Consider the following 18,132-nt stretch of genomic DNA (forward strand, 5'->3'; position numbering starts at 1 on the left):
GTCTTGTGTTAAAAGCTTTATTTGAATTTCAATGTTTATTTCAAACTTTCTAACTTTTCCACGTCCAGATGTTTTCATACCTCTGTCTGCAGATCTGTCATGCTTCCTTCTTTTACCTCTTCATTATATTTCAGAAAAATATTAGTGATCAAAAGCTTCAGCCAAAAACATATCAGCCTTTATGATTACACTACATTATCAACAATAATACCAACCTCCTTTTTTAATTCTTTGCAGATGATTACACATTTTGTCCCTTCAGGAATCATTCATTTTGATAATACTATGAAAATAAATGCCATGCATGTTAGTGACAGCTTTCAAACGTCTTCTTAATTCTTTTTCTCTTGAAAAACCAAATCAGATACCCAATGACCTCCGATGCCCACAGCGAAGCACATGTAATAACGATGGCCTTCCAAGACGTCTTACACCCTGAAAGAAAGTTGAACAGAGCAATGAGTCAACTGGTATCAATTACAAACATGAAAATAATTTTGCTTACAAAATATAAAGACAATCCCAATTCCCTTATTTCTTAATTCATAGTTCTGTCATAGCTATTTTAATTCTTTTTTAAGCCTGGTGGACATCTCTAGGCCTCAAATGTTAACTTTTATTGTGCCCACAACTATGAAATAAAACAAAATATCCTGTACATTTAAAAGTCAGAATTAACACACCCTATTTACCAGCATGTGCCCTTCGTTCCCAAAACTACCGTTCTAAAAACTCCTCAGGGTTAATAAGCAGTCTGCAAGCAACAGAGCTTTCTCTCACTGTGCTGCATATTTATGGAACAAACTACCAGCATTGGTTAAGGAGGCCAGCTGTTATATGGAAGTCCTACTAGGAGGCTATCACTTCAAAGCCAGTATAGACAGGACGATTACATAAAGAGCAAAAACTCAGTTAATGCTCATATGACCATGTGAATTAAGTTAAAAGATGGACTTCTGAAGTTCATGATTACAGTCAAACTTACCATTTTTGATGATATTCAGATAGTTTTGCCAGACAGAAACCTGAAAGAAAGAAAGAAAGAAAGAAAGAAAGAAAGAGAAAAATAATGAAACTACATAATTTCAAAGGTGGAACACAGTAATGATCTGTTGTTCCTTAGAACTTGATTGTGTGCAAACCTGATTACCTGTGAAGGGGGACATCCAAGAATCTTAAGGACCTCATACCACGCGATGTCGTTGCGGTCACACTTCAGGAGTTTGCGCTCATAGAACAGACAGTCCACGGTGAGGAGGATTTTCTGGTTGTCCACATGTCTACTGCTTGGAACTACAACATAGTCAGGATTGAAGGTGTGATGCATCACCACCAGAATTGCTCTTTTATCACCTGTAAGCACAGAGACAACACAAACAAATGAGTCAGATGAATACATTAGTTTGGATTTTACACCATTTGGAGCCCAAAGCACATCTTTTCTACATTGTACATTGGTTTCCACTGACTGCTGACAAGTAAAGCTGCTAAACGCTCCCCAGTTAGTTGTTGTTTGGTGCAGAGCAGGTAGCACAAAGTAGAGTACTTTACATTTTTGTGCACAGGGTGTGAATTTTACATATTGTATTCTAAATATGCATAGGGAGTTCCCTCTACTGGCTGAAACATGTCTATTGCAATTGAACTTTGCTATTGTCTGATCTGGTGATGGGTGAAATACGGAGGGAGCTTTCATCACCAACGTAGGGCCTCTGGGGGACAACAGCTAAAAATAGGGGAATTCCAGGTCAAATTAGAGTTCCTACAAAAATAAATATTATAATATAAGATTTTTCATCACTAAATAAGGAACTTTTCAATTGATTAGTCAAATTTCCCTGTTTAACTTTAAGTGATCAGTGTGAAATTGCCCAAACAATGGCAGAGGGTGTCTCCTACCTGGCATGTTGTTCAGAGCGTCGCTGATGTCTGTTCCAGCTCGTGAAACGATGGGACAGAAAACCATAAGGTAGTCACTTTCTTCAGGAAAGTGCACCTGATTTTGGCCAAAACCTTTGAGTTTGTCAACAAAGTCTTGATGAGCGTCATTAGTTTTTCCTGCCAAGTGGACATGGAAGTTTCTCCCAGACACTAAAGAGAGACAAGATTGTTTGAGTTTTGATCAGGGAGGACTTGGATGGAGCAGTCTGTTAGGATTTGGCACTGTAAATAAAATTGTATTGAATTGAATTGAACCTTTCCTTGGAAGTAATTTTAATTGCAATAATAAAACTTCAAAATTACATCAAAACCTTCTACAATTACCAATAACTAACCATTCAAAAGTAAGTAAGATTTCTAAGTCAGCAGGCTGTTACATTAAAGGCAATGGTGGATTTTCTACACAATTAGTTTTTTGGACCTGCAAGAGAGCAGGGCCAAAAACCGTCCGCTCAAACCCCTGAGAGAAGCCTGGTTGTTGAGTGGATGTAGCTCTCATCGTGATGTGACGTGTGGTAGTAGGATACTTCACCTCCAGAGTCTCGTAAATCCCTCTCTGGCTTTTTTTGTAATGGAAACACGGCGAGTGAACGGCCATTTAAGAGGCCGTGCCCAGCCAAGTTTCACCCTAATGGAAACGCACCTAAATTGTTACCAAACATGCCGGTGCAAACGTGCACCTGTCATTTCTCTTCTGCTGGGTCCTGGTTCTGCCTCATCAGTGCTCTCACTGACTGTGCAAACCTTGGCCTTTCCACTAAGGAAAATGTCAGTTATTTAACGCATTTTCCCACAACTAGCTCCAACTTAAATCTTAACTTCTCCGCGCCACCCATTTCTTTTTCATCTCCACCACCACTTTCTTTACTTTCAGACTTTTTCGGTTTTCTTTGTGTGACTTCAGAGGGAAGTAAGTGACCCTGCCGAGTGTCAGGCTGAGACGATGAGATTTAACAAAAATCTGGGCAGACTTTATTAAACTTTCCTGTATTAAAATAGAAATTGGAAATTTGAAAAAGGAAATGTAATTTCACAATAGCATTAATATTTTCCACATATTTATATGTTCACTTAGTGTTATTTGAGTAGCCAGTTTGCGTACTATGATGATAACAATTCAACAGGTTAAGTGTTTGAAAATGAAATGTCAAAAATTTCAAATTATATTTTCATTTGACTTAAATATTTCTAATAAAAGGAAAACCAGGTTAGATAGTTGATATAGAATTTTAGTTTTGAATTCTAAGTAATCATTTGAATAGTCTCGCCTGTACAGTGGGGTGCAACTTTGAAAAGGAAATGTCAAAAAGCTTTTCCATTAAATTTGTAATATAGTCATCGCCCATACAGGTATGTGAAAATAAAAATGCAATTTGGATGAGATGTATTTTCATTTGATTTTTTTACTCAAATTACACATCGAATTATAATGCTAATGTGGAAATATGTTTTCATTTTCAAGTTGACATACTTTTAGTAAAGATCCGTATGGGCTTCCAGAGGGAGGCTTTCAATGTTACCTATTGTATTACTGAATCCACTTTATTCTCTGTGATATTGAAATATTGAAGTCTTGACAAAGCAGGAAGGAAGGAGTATTCAGATCATTTACTTCAGTAAAAGTACCAATACATAAATACAGTCATACTTACAATTGGAGATGTCAGTCTTGCTGGTTTGCCCATCAGAGACCTGAAAGAAAGAAGGAAAGAAAGACAGAAAGAAAGAAAGAAACCTGATAGAAAGAAAGAAAGAAACCTGAAAGAAAGAAAGAAAGAAAGAAAGAAACCTGATAGAAAAAAAGAAAGAAACCTGAAAGAAAGAAAGAAAGAATGAAAGAAACCTGAAAGAAAGAAAGAGAGAAAGAAAGAAAGAAACCTGAAAGAACGAAAGAGAAAAAGAAAGAACGAAAGAGAAAAATAATGAAATTACACAAGGTGGAACACGGTAATGATCCGTTGTTGCTTAATATCACAATATCAGTTCACACTCAGAACTTGATTGTGTGTAAACCTGATTACCTGTGAAGGGGGACATCCAAGAAACTTATGGACCTCATTCCACGCGATGTCGTTGCGGTCACACTTCAGGAGTTTGCGCTCATGGAACAGACAGTCCACGGTGAGGAGGATTTTCTGGTTGTCCACATGTCTACTGCTTGGAACTACAACATAGTCAGGATTGAAGGTGTGATGCATCACCACCAGAATTGCTCTTTTATCACCTGTAAGCACAGAGACAACACAAACAAATGAGTCAGATGAAAACATTAGTTTGGATTTTACACCATTTGGAGCCCATAGCACATCTTTTCTACATTGTACATTGGTTTCCACTGACTCCTGACAAGTAAAGCTGCTAAACGCTCCCCAGTTAGTTGTTGTCTGGTGCAGGGCAGGTAGCACAAAGTAGAGTACTTTACATTTTTGTGCACAGGGTGTGAATTTTACATATTGTATTCTAAATATGCATAGGGAGTTCCCTCTACTGGCTGAAACATGTCTATTGCAATTGAACTTTGCTATTGTCTGATCTGGTGATGGATGAAATACGGAGGGAGCTTTCATCACCAACGTAGGGCCTCTGGGAGACAACAGCTAAACATAGGGGAATTCCAGGTCAAATTAGAGTTCCTACAAAAATAAATATTATAATATAAGATTTTTCATCACTAAATAAGGAACTTTTCAATTGATTAGTCAAATTTCCCTGTTTAACTTTAAGTGATCAGTGTGAAATTGGCCAAACAATGGAAGAGGGTGTCTCCTACCTGGCATGTTGTTCAGAGCGTCGCTGATGTCTGTTCCAGCTCGTGAAACGATGGGACAGAAAACCATAAGGTAGTCACTTTCTTCAGGAAAGTGCACCTGATTTTGGCCAAAACCTTTGAGTTTGTCAACAAAGTCTTGATGAGCGTCATTAGTTTTTCCTGCCAAGTGGACATAGAAGTTTCTCCCAGAAACTAAAGAGAGACAAGAATGTTTTAATCATTACTGAACTGTATCAAAAATATTGGTAAGAGCAGTATGGAAGCCCACAGCAGACTTTATTAAAATGATAATGTGAACTTGAAAATTAAAATGTAATATTACTATAGCAATAATTTGTGTGTGATGTTATTTGAATACAAATTAAAATTAAAATGCAATAACATATTTCACATACCATTATTTGAGTTTTTAAATTATTATAATAATTAAATTCAACAGGTAAAGTCTGTGAAAATAAAATGTCAAAAGCTCTTTAATTTGATTACTTTTTTTTCTCAAATAACCCATCAAAATATAATGCCATTTTAGGAAATAGGATTTCATTTTCAAGTTGACATTATAATTTTATTAAAGATCTGTATTGCCTCCCATAGAGATGCTTTCAATGTTACCTACTGTATTACTGAATTCAGTTTATTCTCTATGATATTGAAATATTGCAGTCTTGACAAAGATTATGTCAGGAGTCGGTTCTGTCAGTACCCTCCTCTCTTCCTTTTGTGTGAGTTCGGTAGGCGTGTGTTTCTCCCCCCCCAGCTGCAGCCTGTTACTCCAATCACCTAATTGAGTGCTTATACCCTGAGATGACAGGAATGATCGCAGCGCCGGAATCGTTGTTATTTTTCCCTTGGTAAACAATTTCCCCCGGATTGTCATTCCTTACTCGTTTGTGGTTTTCACGCTCCCCGTCGGTAAATATATTAATCGTTGCTTGTCTTTTGTTTTTCTCTGTAGTTTCCCGTGTTCCTGTTTCCTCGTCCGTTTCCCTGATCGTCCGTCTTTGCCGTGTTCCTGTTTTCCCTCGACCGTCTCGTCCCTAGTTACCTGTTACCCTGTAGTGTTTTGTTTGTTTTTTATATTAAGCTTTTGTTTGTATTTTTATTCCGCCCCCGGGTTTTTCCGTTCGTCACGTGGTTACCTCCCAGGGAGTACTGCTCGGTAAGCATTCGCTGACGCTGCAAGGGATCATGGAGAGTCTCGGTCAGTTGACTGCCTGCATAACTCGCTTGGAGGCACAGGTAGGACCTCTCCTTGCTGCTCCGGTGAATGCTGAGTCACCCGCTACTACCGTAAGTACTCTCCTCCCTCGTGAGCCCTATGTTCCTGCACCAGAGCGTTATTGTGGTAAACTGGGTGAATGCAGGATTTTTCTGTTTCAATGCTCTCTGGTTTTCGGTCAGCAGCCTCTCACATATGCTAACGATAGCACCAAGATAGCCTATGTGCTAGGCTTGTTGTCTGGTAGGGCTCGAGTCTGGGGAGCTGCGTTTTGGAATAATCCCCTGACTCGGCAGGCCACTTTCCAACAGTTCTCCAGTGAGATTATGTCTGTATTCGATCATCCTGTTTCTAATTGCGATTCCAGCAATCGGTTGCTGGATCTATGCCAGGGTTCCGCGTGTGCAGCAGATTACCCCATTGAGTTTCGCACTCTAGCGGCAGAATTAGGATGGGATGATTGGGCTCTCCAGAGTATATTCTTTAAGGGGCTAAATGAGGAGGTTAAGGACAGTTTAGTGGGAATATCTGAGACTGCCAACCTTCAGGAGCTTATTAGCCTCGCCATAAAGATAGACAACCGTCCACGTGAGAGGCGCCGTGAGAGGAAGTCAGTTCCCCCAGTTACAGCAGGTCCTCTCACTAGTTTCCCTGAGTCCACTCCCTATGTACGTGTGAGCAATTGGGTTCCCCTGTCTCCCGCTCCAGTCCAGGAGGAACCCATGCAGCTAGGTCGCAACCGTTTGATTTGGGGGAGATTGTGTATTTACTGTGGAGCTCCCAATCATCAGTTGGCCAACTGTCCTATACGGTTAAACTGTCAGACTCACCAGTCGCAGACGGGGTTCTGGTGAGTCGTTCGGTTGTCCCTGATATTCCCCCTAAACGTATTAACCTGGACGTAGTGTTGAGTTGTGAGGGTAGAGAGTTTTCCCTCCAAGCATTAATTGATTCTGGGCCTGACACTAACATTATTGACTCGTAAATTTGGGAAATCTAGTGCTATTCCTGTGAACCAGCTCGAGACTCCATTAATGGTAAATAGTCTCAGTGGGAAACGAGCTCGCTCAGATCTCCACGGAGACTTTACCTGTAACCATGTCTCTTGCTGGTAACCACTCTGAGTCAATTGCCTTCCACGTTATGTCATCGACTAATGCTCCTGTGGTTCTTGGTCTTCCCTGGCTTATCACTCACAACCCGGTTATTGACTGGTTAACTGGTAGGGTTGTGAGTTGGAGCAGCAATTGCCATTCTTCCTGCCTTCGTTCAGCTCCTCATAGATGTCCCAGTAACCCCAGTCCCTCACTACCTGAACCTCCCGACCTTTCTTCGTGCCTTCCGTGTATCACGATATCGCCAAGGTATTTAGTAAGGCTAAGGCGTTATCCTTACATTGTCCTTATGATTGCTCCATTGACATGTTGCCCGGGTCAACCTTCCCTACTAGTCTTCTCTATAACCTGTCAGGTCCCGAACATGAGGCGATGGAGACTTACATAAATGACTCGCTTAAGTCGGGGATCATCCGTCCTTCTTCTTCTCCACTGGGAGCTATTTTTTTCTTCGTGGCCAAGAAGGACAAGTCGCTACGCCCCTGCATTGACTACCATGGTCTCAAAAACATCACGGTCAAGAACAAGTACCCCCTCCCTTTGATCAATTCCGCGTTCGAGCCATTGCATGGAGCAACAGTCTTCTGCAAACTGGACCTCCTCAACGCGTATCATCTTGTGAGGGTGAGGGAGGGCGACGAGTGGAAGACAGCATTCAACACGCCACTCGGACACTTCGAATACTTAGTGATGCCGTTCGGGTTAACTAATGCGCCAGCCTTCTTTCAGGCCCTAGTTAACAACGTGCTTCGTGATATGCTTAATCGCTCAGTCTTCGTGTACCTGGATGACATCCTAATCTTTTCCAAGGACTTGAATGAACATGTGGTGCACATTCGTCAGGTTCTCCAGCGTCTTCAGGAAAATCGTCTGTTTGTTAAGGCTGAGAAATGCGAGTTCCACGTCTCCTCCGTGACATTTTTAGGGTATATCGTGGAGAGTGGATAGGGCAGATCCTACAAAGGTCGAAGCAGTGACCGAATGGCCAACGCCCACCTCCTGGAAGCAACTAGAGCGATTTTTGGGTTTTGCTAACTTTTACCGTCGTTTTATCCGTAACTACAGCCAGGTAGTTTCACTGATGACCAGGTTGACGTCCCCCTCTACTCCTTTTGACTGGTCTCCTGCCGCCAACTGCGCTTTTCTGACCCTGAAGAAGCGTTTCTCGTCCACTCCTGTGCTAGTCCAACCAGATACTGCCCTTCAGTTAATTGTCGAGGTGGATGCTTCGGATATAGGAGTGGGGGCGGTTCTGTCCCAGCGGGGAGTGTCTGATATTAAGGTTCACCCATGTGCGTTCTTTTCCAAGAAGCTGTCGCCCGCTGAGAGTAACTACGACGTTGGGAACCGTGAACTACTAGCGGTTAAGCTAGCTTTTGAGGAGTGGCGACATTGGTTAGAGGGGGCAGAAGTTCCGTTCGTGGTCTGGACTGACCACAAGACCTTGGCTTATATCCAGACTGCCAAGAGACTCAATGCCAGTCAAGCCCGGTGGGCTTTGTTTTTTGGGCACTTTAACTTTACTTTAACTTACATTCCCGGCAGCAAGAACATCAAGCCTGATGCCCTTTCTCTGCAGTTTGGACCAGCCGTGGAGGAAGAGACTGGTGTGGATCACATCGTTCCCGCATCTTATGTGATGGCAGTATTAACCTGGGAGATTGAGTCGATTGTCAGAAAGGCTCAACGCGTTAACCCCGACCTTGGTGGTGGTCCACCAGGGCGTTTGTTTGTTTCTGCCGGTGTTCGCTCCCAGGTGCTCCAGTGGGGTCACTCTTCTCATCTATCCTGTCATCCCGGAATCACCAGGACCCTGTCTATTCTTCGTCATCACTTCTGGTGGAAGACCATGGGTACAGATACTCGGGAGTTTGTCCTGGCCTGCACCGTCTGCGCCACTTCCCATCGCCCTCCAGCAGGCCTTCTCCGCCCTCTCCCGGTACCTGGTCGACCATGTTCTCACATCGCCTTGGATTTTGTTACTGGACTTCCCGTTTCCCAAGGTAATGACACCATTGTCACTATTGTCACTATTGTTGACCGTTTCTCTAAAATGGTTCACTTTGTCCTGCTATCTAAGCTGCCGTCTGCCATGAAGATGGCGCAAATCCTGGTGGACCATGTCTTTCGCTTCCACGGAATACCGGCGGACATTGTTTCAGACCGAGGTCCCCAATTCACCTCCCGTGTCTGGAAAGCCTTCTGCCAGGCCTTGGGAGCCAAGGTCAGCCTATCCTCAGGTTTTCATCCTCAATCTAACGGGCAGACGGAGAGAGCTAACCAGGACCTTGAGACTGCTCTTCGTTGCATCTGTGCCCGCAATCCCTTGTCGTGGTCATCGCAGCTGTCCTGGGTGGAATACTCCCACAACTCCTTGACCTGCACCGCTACAGGTATGTCCTCCTTCGAGGCTTCGTTGGGCTACCTACCCCCTCTCTCTCTGGCCCAGGAAGCAGAAATTGCTGTTCCGTCCGTCCAACAACGTCTCCGGAGAGTTCGTCGGATATGGAGAGAGACCCGAGGGGCCTTGCTAAGGCGGAGCAGAACCGCATGAGCGCAGCGCCGGACCGTTGTTATCCTTCCCTTGGTAAACTATTCCCCCCGGATTGGCATTCCTTACTCGTTTGTGGTTTTCAAGCTCCCTGTTGGTTAACATATTAATCATTGCATGTCTTTTGTTTTTCTCCGTAGTTTCCCGTGTTCCTGTTTCCTCGTCCATTTCCCTGATCGTCCGTCGTTGCTGTGTTCCTGTTTTCCCTCGACCGTCTCGTCCCTAGTTACCTGTTACCCTGTAGTGTTTTACATGTTTTGTTTGTCGTTTATATTAAACTTTTATTTTTTTTACATTTATTTAGATGCAAATCTTCAAGATTATTACTTTAAGTGCAGTACTTAAGTAAATAGTTACATTCCACCACTTTGCAACATATAATGTGACTTTATAAAACCACAAACTTGCTGACTCACCACTCCTTTCTTCCTCGTCCATGTCCCTGAGGAGGAGATAAAGAAAACTGTGGTCAACACAAGAAGTGTGTCTGTCTCTGTCTTTGTGTCTGTCTTTGTCTCTCTCTGTCCATCTGGCCGTCTTTTCTCTCTTTCTCTCTCCTTTTCTTCCTCCCCAACCGGTCAAGACAGATGGCCGTCCTCCACAGAGCTGGGTCTGTCTGACGTTCCTGCCTGTAATAGGGAAGGTTTTTGTTGCCACCGTGCTCTACGGGGGAATTGTTGGGTCTATGTTTATCATAAATAAGTCATAGAGTGTGGTCTTCACCTAGTTTGTAAAGTGTCCTGAGAAAACTATTGTTATGATTTGGCACTATAAAAAAAATTGAATTGAATTGAATTGAACTTAACACAAAGTTAAATAAAGCTAAACAAGGATCAGTAGCATGTGTGTCACAAACTCTTTACACAAAGCTGCTCTGCAGAGGCTTAAACTAGACACAGTTAAAGTTATCTTAGAAAGCTATAATTTGTATTATTACTCCAATGCATGGTAGAAATTCAGCAGTTCACAGCCTCACAGGGATTATTTACACCCTTTTTAGGAGTTTACTTACAAAGTAGATTGATAATTTCTTGTCTCCGCCATATCCGTCTCACACACAAAGTAACAGCCTGTGCCTGTCAGTGGAATACTTTCACTTTCACTTTGTGTTCTCTGGCTGAAAGCCTATAGAGGCCGAGAGGCTATAAAGACCAAAGTCTTGTTGTTTACATGTGACACAGTAACACGGCAGCAGGGACACTGTATGTGTTGTTTTTAGATCACAGTCTCCTCACATGGGGTTGAAATCGAGTCTAAACACCAGGGGAAGACAGCTTTGACCAGGTTGTCTGTGGAAAAAAAAACTGTTTGTTTTTTTATTTTAACTTATTTTAACTGTCGCAAAACATGCCACCCTTCTATGAGAGAGCTACTGTGACTAAATTCTACTCATACTGATTGCAGCTGGGTTCAAGGTTCATAGATTCCTATCAGCTACAGAATTACATATTGATAACTCTAAGATCTACATTACTGACGATGTAAAGGACAGTCTATTGTCTCTACTTATATATAGGCTCATTTAATGTTTGGTTCACTCTCTGATATAGCTCTGACATACTTGCTGTATACTTCCTGCTCAGCACAGTTGACTGCTGCTGCCTTCAGGGTCTGCTCGTAAACTTCTATGACTGAGCAGAGAAGACTGAAATATTTCTGTTAGTTGCATTCAAACATTTGGTAGAAAGAAAAGAGTTAAAAAGACTTGACTTTGTGGCAACAAAAAGTTGCATCAGCAACATAAGGAAGAGCGAAAAGCGTTCACATACCTCCATTGTGTCAAAACTATTCTTCACAGTTGGGGTGGTGTCAGCCAGAGATGAGCTGGTCCCTAAAGTTAAACTTTTGCAAAATCAAATCAAAACATGGGAGACAAAATGGGAACTTACTTAGGCCATTCCATCATTTTTGATAAGAATCCATCACATTTGTTTGTCAGTGATGAGACAAATTTCCACAAATATGATATTACCATTGGATACATTCATTTTTATTCATTCTTTATAAGGGAAAAGCATATTCATCATATTTAAATAAGCACAAAGCAGCAGCAATCATCGTTCTACAGAGATGTTTTATCACACAGTACGTTTTCTCATTTAATCACACACTACCCTATTACACACGCATTTAAACACGTACATGTCACAAAATTTGCATCTCAAAAACTTATTTCTGTGACTTTGGTCATAACCCTGACTTAACATTCTCATTAAACCATTGGATTCATCATCACTTCAATTAAATCTATTTAGAACGGATTTCTTTGGGGCCAGTATTACAGCAACCAAACACTCATATTTAGGCATGTAATAACTGTTACTTACTAGCCCCTGTACCAGCTCCTCTCATAGTAAAGTCCATTCAAGTGGATTACCAACTGGTGCTTTATTTTATGTGTAGGGACTCTTGTCATGCTACTGCAGAGGTTTGATGTTATTTTCAGCAGTATTAGTGGTTAAAAAAGCTGCTTAATGCCTTCACTGTGCCGTATTCGGTTGTTAGCGACTGTATGTGACTTTCCGTGATATCTCTATTAATAGTTGTTACACCAAAAAAAAATGTCTCGATGGCTTATATGATGAATGTATTTGCCGAAAAATACCATGGGATGATTTTACGCCTGAATTTCACTTTAAGATAGACTTCATAGACTTTTCAACTTGTGGCAGTCTTGTGTTAAAAGCTTTATTTGTTTATTTCAAACTTTCTAACTTTTCCACGTCCAGATGTTTTCATACCTCTGTCTGCAGATCTGTCATGCTTCCATCTTTTACCTCTTCATTATATTTCAGAAAAATATTAGTTATCAAAAGCTTCAGCCAAAAACATATCAGCCTTTATGATTACACTACATTATCAACAATAATACCAACCTCCTTTTTTAATTCTTTGCAGATGATTACACATTTTGTCCCTTCAGGAATCATTCATTTTGATAATACTATGAAAATAAATGCCATGCATGTTAGTGACAGCTTTCACAGGTCTTCTTCCAAATCAGATACCCAGTGACCCCCAAAGCCCCCAGCGAAGCACATGTAATAACGATGGGCTTCCAAGACGTCTTACACCCTGAAAGAAAGTTGAACAGAGCAATGAGTCAACTGGTATCAATTACAAACATGAAAATAATTTTGCTTACAAAATATAAAGACAATCCCAATTCCCTTATTTCTTAATTCATAGTTCTGTCATAGCTATTTTTTATTCTTTTTTAAGCCTGGTGGACATCTCTAGGCCTCAAATGTTAACTTTTATTGTGCCCACAACTATGAAATAAAACAAAATATCCTGTACATTTAAAAGTCAGAATTAACACACCCTATTTACCAGCATGTGCCCTTCGTTCCCAAAACTACCGTTCTAAAAACTCCTCAGGGTTAATAAGCAGTCTGCAAGCAACAGAGCTTTCTCTCACTGTGCTGCATATTTATGGAACAAACTACCAGCATTGGTTAAGGAGGCCAGCTGTTATATGGAAGTCCTACTAGGAGGCTATCACTTCACAGCCAGTATAGACAGGATGATTACATAAAGAGCAAAAACTCAGTTAATGCTTATATGACCATGTGAATTAAGTTAAAAGATGGACTTCTGAAGTTCATGATTACAGTCACACTTACCATTTTTGATGATATTCAGATAGTTTTGCCAGACAGAAACCTGAAAGAAAGAAAGAAAGAAAGAAAGAAAGAAAGAAAGAATGAAAGAAAGAAAGAAAGTAATAATGAAACTACATAATTTCAAAGGTGGAACACAGTAATGATCTGTTGTTCCTTAGAACTTGATTGTGTGCAAACCTGATTACCTGTGAAGGGGGACATCCAAGAATCTTAAGGACCTCATACCACGCGATGTCGTTGCGGTCACACTTCAGGAGTTTGCGCTCATAGAACAGACAGTCCACGGTGAGGAGGATTTTCTGGTTGTCCACCTGTCTACTGATTGGAGCTACAACATAGTCAGGATTGAAGGTGTGATGCATCACCACCAGAATTGCTCTTTTATCACCTGTAAGCACAGAGACAACACAACCAAATGAGTCAGATGAATACATTAGTTTGGATTATTTTTCTCATAAAAGGCCTCTGGGGGACAACAGCTAAAAATAGGGGAATTCCAGGTCAAATTAGAGCTCCTACAAAAATAAATATTATAATATAAGATTTTTCATCACTAAATAGGGAACTATTCAACTGATTAGTCAAATTGTCCCGTATACATTTGAGTGATCAGTGTGAAACAGAGGGTATTTCCTACCTGGCATGTTGTTCAGAGCGTCGCTGATGTCTGTTCCAGCTCGTGAAACGATGGGACAGAAAACCATAAGGTAGTCACTTTCTTCAGGAAAGTGCACCTGATTTTGGCCAAAACCTTTGAGTTTGTCAACAAAGTCTTGATGAGCATCATTAGTTTTTCCTGCCAAGTGGACATAGAAGTTTCTCCCAGACACTAAAGAGAGACAAGAATGTTTCAATCATTACTGAACTGTATCAAAATATTGGTAAGAGCAGTATGGAAGCCCACAGCAGACTTTATTTGACAATTCACCATGACGTCACAACAACAATATATGTTCTTCGGGTGCCAAAAGCCGAAGCGATCTCCGATGGCACCACTAGTAAACAAGCCCTTCTGTGCCATTTAACCAGAGGAAAAGTCTTGAATTAGTGGGTGATCTGCACCGAAGTGGAAGTAGAATTTATTTACACACTTCTAAGAATCTACACGTGAAACTTCATATTTGTACATCATGGAAGAACATTTTAGCGACATTCAGCACGAGCGGCTCAGGTGGTGGTTGACATTAAAAATGTAACTTCAGAAGACTTTACGGTTTATTTTGGAGCTGTTAAAGCATCATCGTCATTTTATTGTGAAGGACCTGGATGTTTTGACAGCATTGATCATAATGTGGACGACCAGCAGCTCCCAGTGTTTACAGCGAGGAGGTCAGGGTGTCCCAGTCCCATTGATAGAATGTAGCCAGAAAATGTCTCCACAAACAAGATGATGGAGGTTTGGTCCCGTCCGCCCCGTTAAGGAAGCTCCTCCTCCTCCTCCACAGTCTTACGGTCTTCTCTGCAGCACTAGTATTTTTGACGATGTCCCCTCACTTTAACCTCCTCACCCACAGGTTACTTTTTTTTTTTAAGAAAATCGATAAAACCCTACACGTTTTGCTGTATACCAGGCGGCTCAACCCCGAACACAACACATTTTTTATTTTTTACTGTGTAACAGTGTTTACAGTAGCAGCTGGTCGGCTTCAGGTCAGTGGAAGCTGCTCGGGTTCTGCCACCAGGGAGTGTCTTAACGCTGTTGTTTACAAACATTATGAAATTCCCTATTAAAATGATAAGGTAAACTTGAAAATGAAAACGTAATTTAACAATAGTATTAAATAGCATACATTTTTCCACATATATATATATATATTTGTTATTTGAGTAGAAATGAAAATGTACGGAATGTGCGTTCTTTGATAACAAATAAATCTAACAGGTTAAATCTTTGAAAATGAAACGTCAAAAGCCTTTTTTTAATTTCCAATTAGAAACATTTTTATTATTTTTTCATTTTGACTTAACTAGATCTTGCAAAAATGGAAAATCCGGTAGATATTTGATATTGCATTTTAATTTTCAATTTTGAACTAACATTGGAATACTGTCCCCTTTACAGCGGGGTGCAACTTTGAAAATTAAATCATTTAATTTCATTCAGATAACCCATCAAAATGCCATTTTTCATTTTCAAGTGGACATTATAAGTTTAGTAAAGATCCGTATGGGCTTCCATAGAGATTCTTCAGCTCATTTGCTTAAGTAAAAGTACTAATACCGCACTGTGAAAATACTCCACTGCAAGTAATGTACAATTACAGTGAATTAAAGTTATAATCTCGAAGATCTCTGTTGTGTTCTGCTTGTATGGCTTTAAGCAGTAATCCAATTTTTGGATCTCACTTTCACTTTCACTTGTTTTTAAAGTTGCATCATCTGAAGTCATCACTCTTTTCTTTGTCTGTTTGTTGATAATAAGAGTTTACTCATTTGGTACTGAGTTCATCAGTGTCGCCACCGTGTTACCTCATTCAGTGACAGTTAGTGACTTGAGTAAATGTAACAAGTTACACCCAGAACTGAGCAACATATATTGTGACTTTATATAACCTCAAACTTGCTGACTCACCACTCCTTTCTACCTCGTCCATGTCCCTGAGGAGGAGATAAAGAAAAATGTGGTCAACACACTTAACACAAAGTTAAATCAAGCTAAACAAGGATCGATAGCATGTGTGTCACAAACTCTTTACTCACAGCTGCTCTGCACAAGCTTAAACTAGACACAGTTAAAGTTACCTTAGAAAGCTATAATCTGTATTATTACTCCGATGCATGGTAGAGATTCAGCAGTTCACAGCCTCGCAGGGATTATTTACACCCTTTTAAGGAGTTTACTTACGAAAAAGATTGATAATTTCTTGGTAGTGCCTCTGCCATATTCGTCTGGAAAGCAACAGCCCCTCCCTCTCAGTGAAACACTTTCACTTTTGCTTTGTGTTCTCAAACTGACCACTATGTGTCATCAGGCATCAGGCAATGCTTCACTCTGCTGCAATGCTGCAGCTTCCACTCTGGTCCCTAAACGCTTTACCCCAGTGACCTCATCACAGTATCAGCGGATTAGGAATGATCCTTCCTTTTAGCTGCTCTTATCGCTCCTGTGTGTGTGAGTGTTTTCGTTTACTAGTTTATTGTTCATTGCAATGTTTATTTGGAAAGTTTACTGTAAATAAATTGTAAACAGAAAAAAAACAATAAGAAACATAATAATAATCAAGCAAAAATGATTGTACCATTGCAGGCAGACAAATAATAAAACATAGAAAAACACATAGAAAAATAATTCACAAAATGATTCAAGCCATAGAAATCAATTCACATATTTGAAAAGGGGTGCAGAGGTATTCGTTATTTAATCCCACCCCTTCTTCATAATTGGCAGTATTTAATGATTAATATAATATTATATATATTATTATTATGTAATATATATGAATCACCATTTAAATTTACTTTATAACAAGATATGAATTCATTTCTGCATATTTATTTATAGTTTATAATATGTCAATCACAACATATCTTTACTTTATAACAAGATATAAATTGATTTCAGCATATTTATTTATAATTTATAATATGTCAATCACCACTTATCTTTACTGCATATCAATATATAAATTAATGTTAGAATATTTATCTTACATCCTATTCAATATTATATTATTTGTAAAGTCACACTGCACTTTCATGGAAAATACTTAAACTCAGGAATAAAATAAACTAACTGCTATTAATTGTTACGTGTACAAACAAATACAATTGGAAACATTTGTGAATAAATGTAATGTAAATAAATAAATAAATGTAAGAGTAAGATAGATAAAATAAAAAGAAAAAATCCAGCGTTAGACCGGATGGAACTAATCTGCCTGTGCCGCTGCTTCCGGTCATTAAAACGCACCAAACATCGGGGAAGAATCAAACTGCGCTAAGACTGTAGCTCCTTATCCTCAAAGCAATGTCAGTCAAATGCAACTGGACTTGGTTATTTGTCTAGGAAGATGTTGATGATGATGCATCTGACCAGGCCGGGACTGGTCCAACTATCTGGTGTGGAGATCCTGGTATTTAACCTCTCACAAGGCCGACGATGTCACTGGAACCCTTTGTGCTCCAAGTGCCAACGACCAGAGTGACAGTCGTTGGTGGGAAGTTGGTTTGGACTTTGTGAACAGTTGTTCTTGTACATCCCAAGGACAGAACAACACATACCCACAAAAGCAATCTGCTTTATGCTGTCCAATGCAACGAGGAATGCAAAGATCTCTACATTGGAGAAACAAAACAACCACTGCATAAACGCATGGCCCAACACAGGAGAGCTAACCCCTCAGGCCTGGACTCTGCTGTCCACTTACACCTCAAGGAGAAAGCCCACTCCTTTGATGACAACAATGTCCAAATCTTGGACAGGGAGGACAGATGGTTTGAAAGAGGAGGAAAAGAAGCCATCTATGCAAAAGTGGAGAAACCATCGCTAAACAGAGCAGGAGGTCTGTGACATCACTTATCTCCAATTTACAATGCTGCCCTTTCATCCCTTCCCAGGAGATTCAACATTCTAACCTCACAGAACAACTGTTCACAAATGGCCTCCTGTGACTCCAACGACTGTCGTTAAGACTCAATAGAGCACTAACTAATCGAAAACCAACATCCCACCAAAGACTGTCACTCCAAAAACGTTTTTTGGCACTTGGAGCACAAAGGGTTCCAGTGACATCATCAGCCTTGTGAAAAGTTAAATACCTGGATCTCCACACCAGATAGTTGGACCAGTCCCAGCCTGGTCAGATGCGTACATGAACTGATGAAGCCTCTTGGATGAGAGGTGAAACGTCTTCCTAGACAAATAACCAAGTCCAGTTGCTTGTGACGGAAATTGCTTTGAGGATAACGAT

At 40.5% G+C, this 18,132-nt stretch overlaps 3 protein-coding genes across 4 annotated transcripts in view; all 3 read right to left on the minus strand.

Annotated features, from left to right (window-relative positions):
* The window catches only part of LOC310961668 (uncharacterized protein), a 37,223-nt gene extending 26,334 nt beyond the window's left edge, over positions 1 to 10,889 (minus strand). Inside the window, exon 1 of the mRNA XM_083933831.1 lies at positions 10,782 to 10,889. The gene's annotated coding sequence lies outside the window, so the exon portion shown is untranslated. The remainder of the gene's footprint in view (positions 1 to 10,781) is intronic.
* On the minus strand, positions 942 to 10,719 carry LOC310962174 (uncharacterized protein; the record flags this gene model as incomplete). Its single annotated transcript, XM_083934555.1, has 8 exons — positions 10,609 to 10,719; positions 10,013 to 10,038; positions 4,712 to 4,903; positions 3,963 to 4,165; positions 3,594 to 3,633; positions 1,900 to 2,091; positions 1,151 to 1,353; positions 942 to 1,025 (listed from the first exon to the last, which is right to left on the minus strand). The coding sequence occupies exons 1-8, from the start codon at positions 10,638 to 10,640 to the stop codon at positions 942 to 944; spliced, it is 972 nt and encodes a 323-aa protein (XP_083790681.1). The 5' UTR covers positions 10,641 to 10,719.
* Positions 10,890 to 11,570: 681 nt separating the features above from the next.
* LOC310961671 (uncharacterized protein) lies at positions 11,571 to 16,145 on the minus strand. 2 transcript variants are annotated; one of them, XM_083933834.1, is made up of 6 exons: positions 16,068 to 16,145; positions 15,795 to 15,820; positions 13,860 to 14,051; positions 13,408 to 13,610; positions 13,223 to 13,262; positions 11,571 to 12,671 (listed from the first exon to the last, which is right to left on the minus strand). In XM_083933834.1, exons 1-6 carry the CDS (start codon positions 16,103 to 16,105, stop codon positions 12,565 to 12,567), a joined length of 606 nt encoding a protein of 201 aa, XP_083789960.1. In that variant the 5' UTR covers positions 16,106 to 16,145; the 3' UTR covers positions 11,571 to 12,564. The 2 variants fall into 2 exon arrangements, with proteins under 2 accessions (XP_083789960.1, XP_083789961.1); XM_083933835.1 differs by having other exon boundaries at positions 15,965 to 16,086.
* Positions 16,146 to 18,132: the final 1,987 nt, after the last annotated feature.

The sequence above is a fragment of the Echiichthys vipera genome, assembly GCF_963691815.1.
Source record: "Echiichthys vipera genome assembly, chromosome: 19".
Classification (NCBI taxonomy): Eukaryota; Metazoa; Chordata; class Actinopteri; order Perciformes; family Trachinidae; genus Echiichthys; species Echiichthys vipera.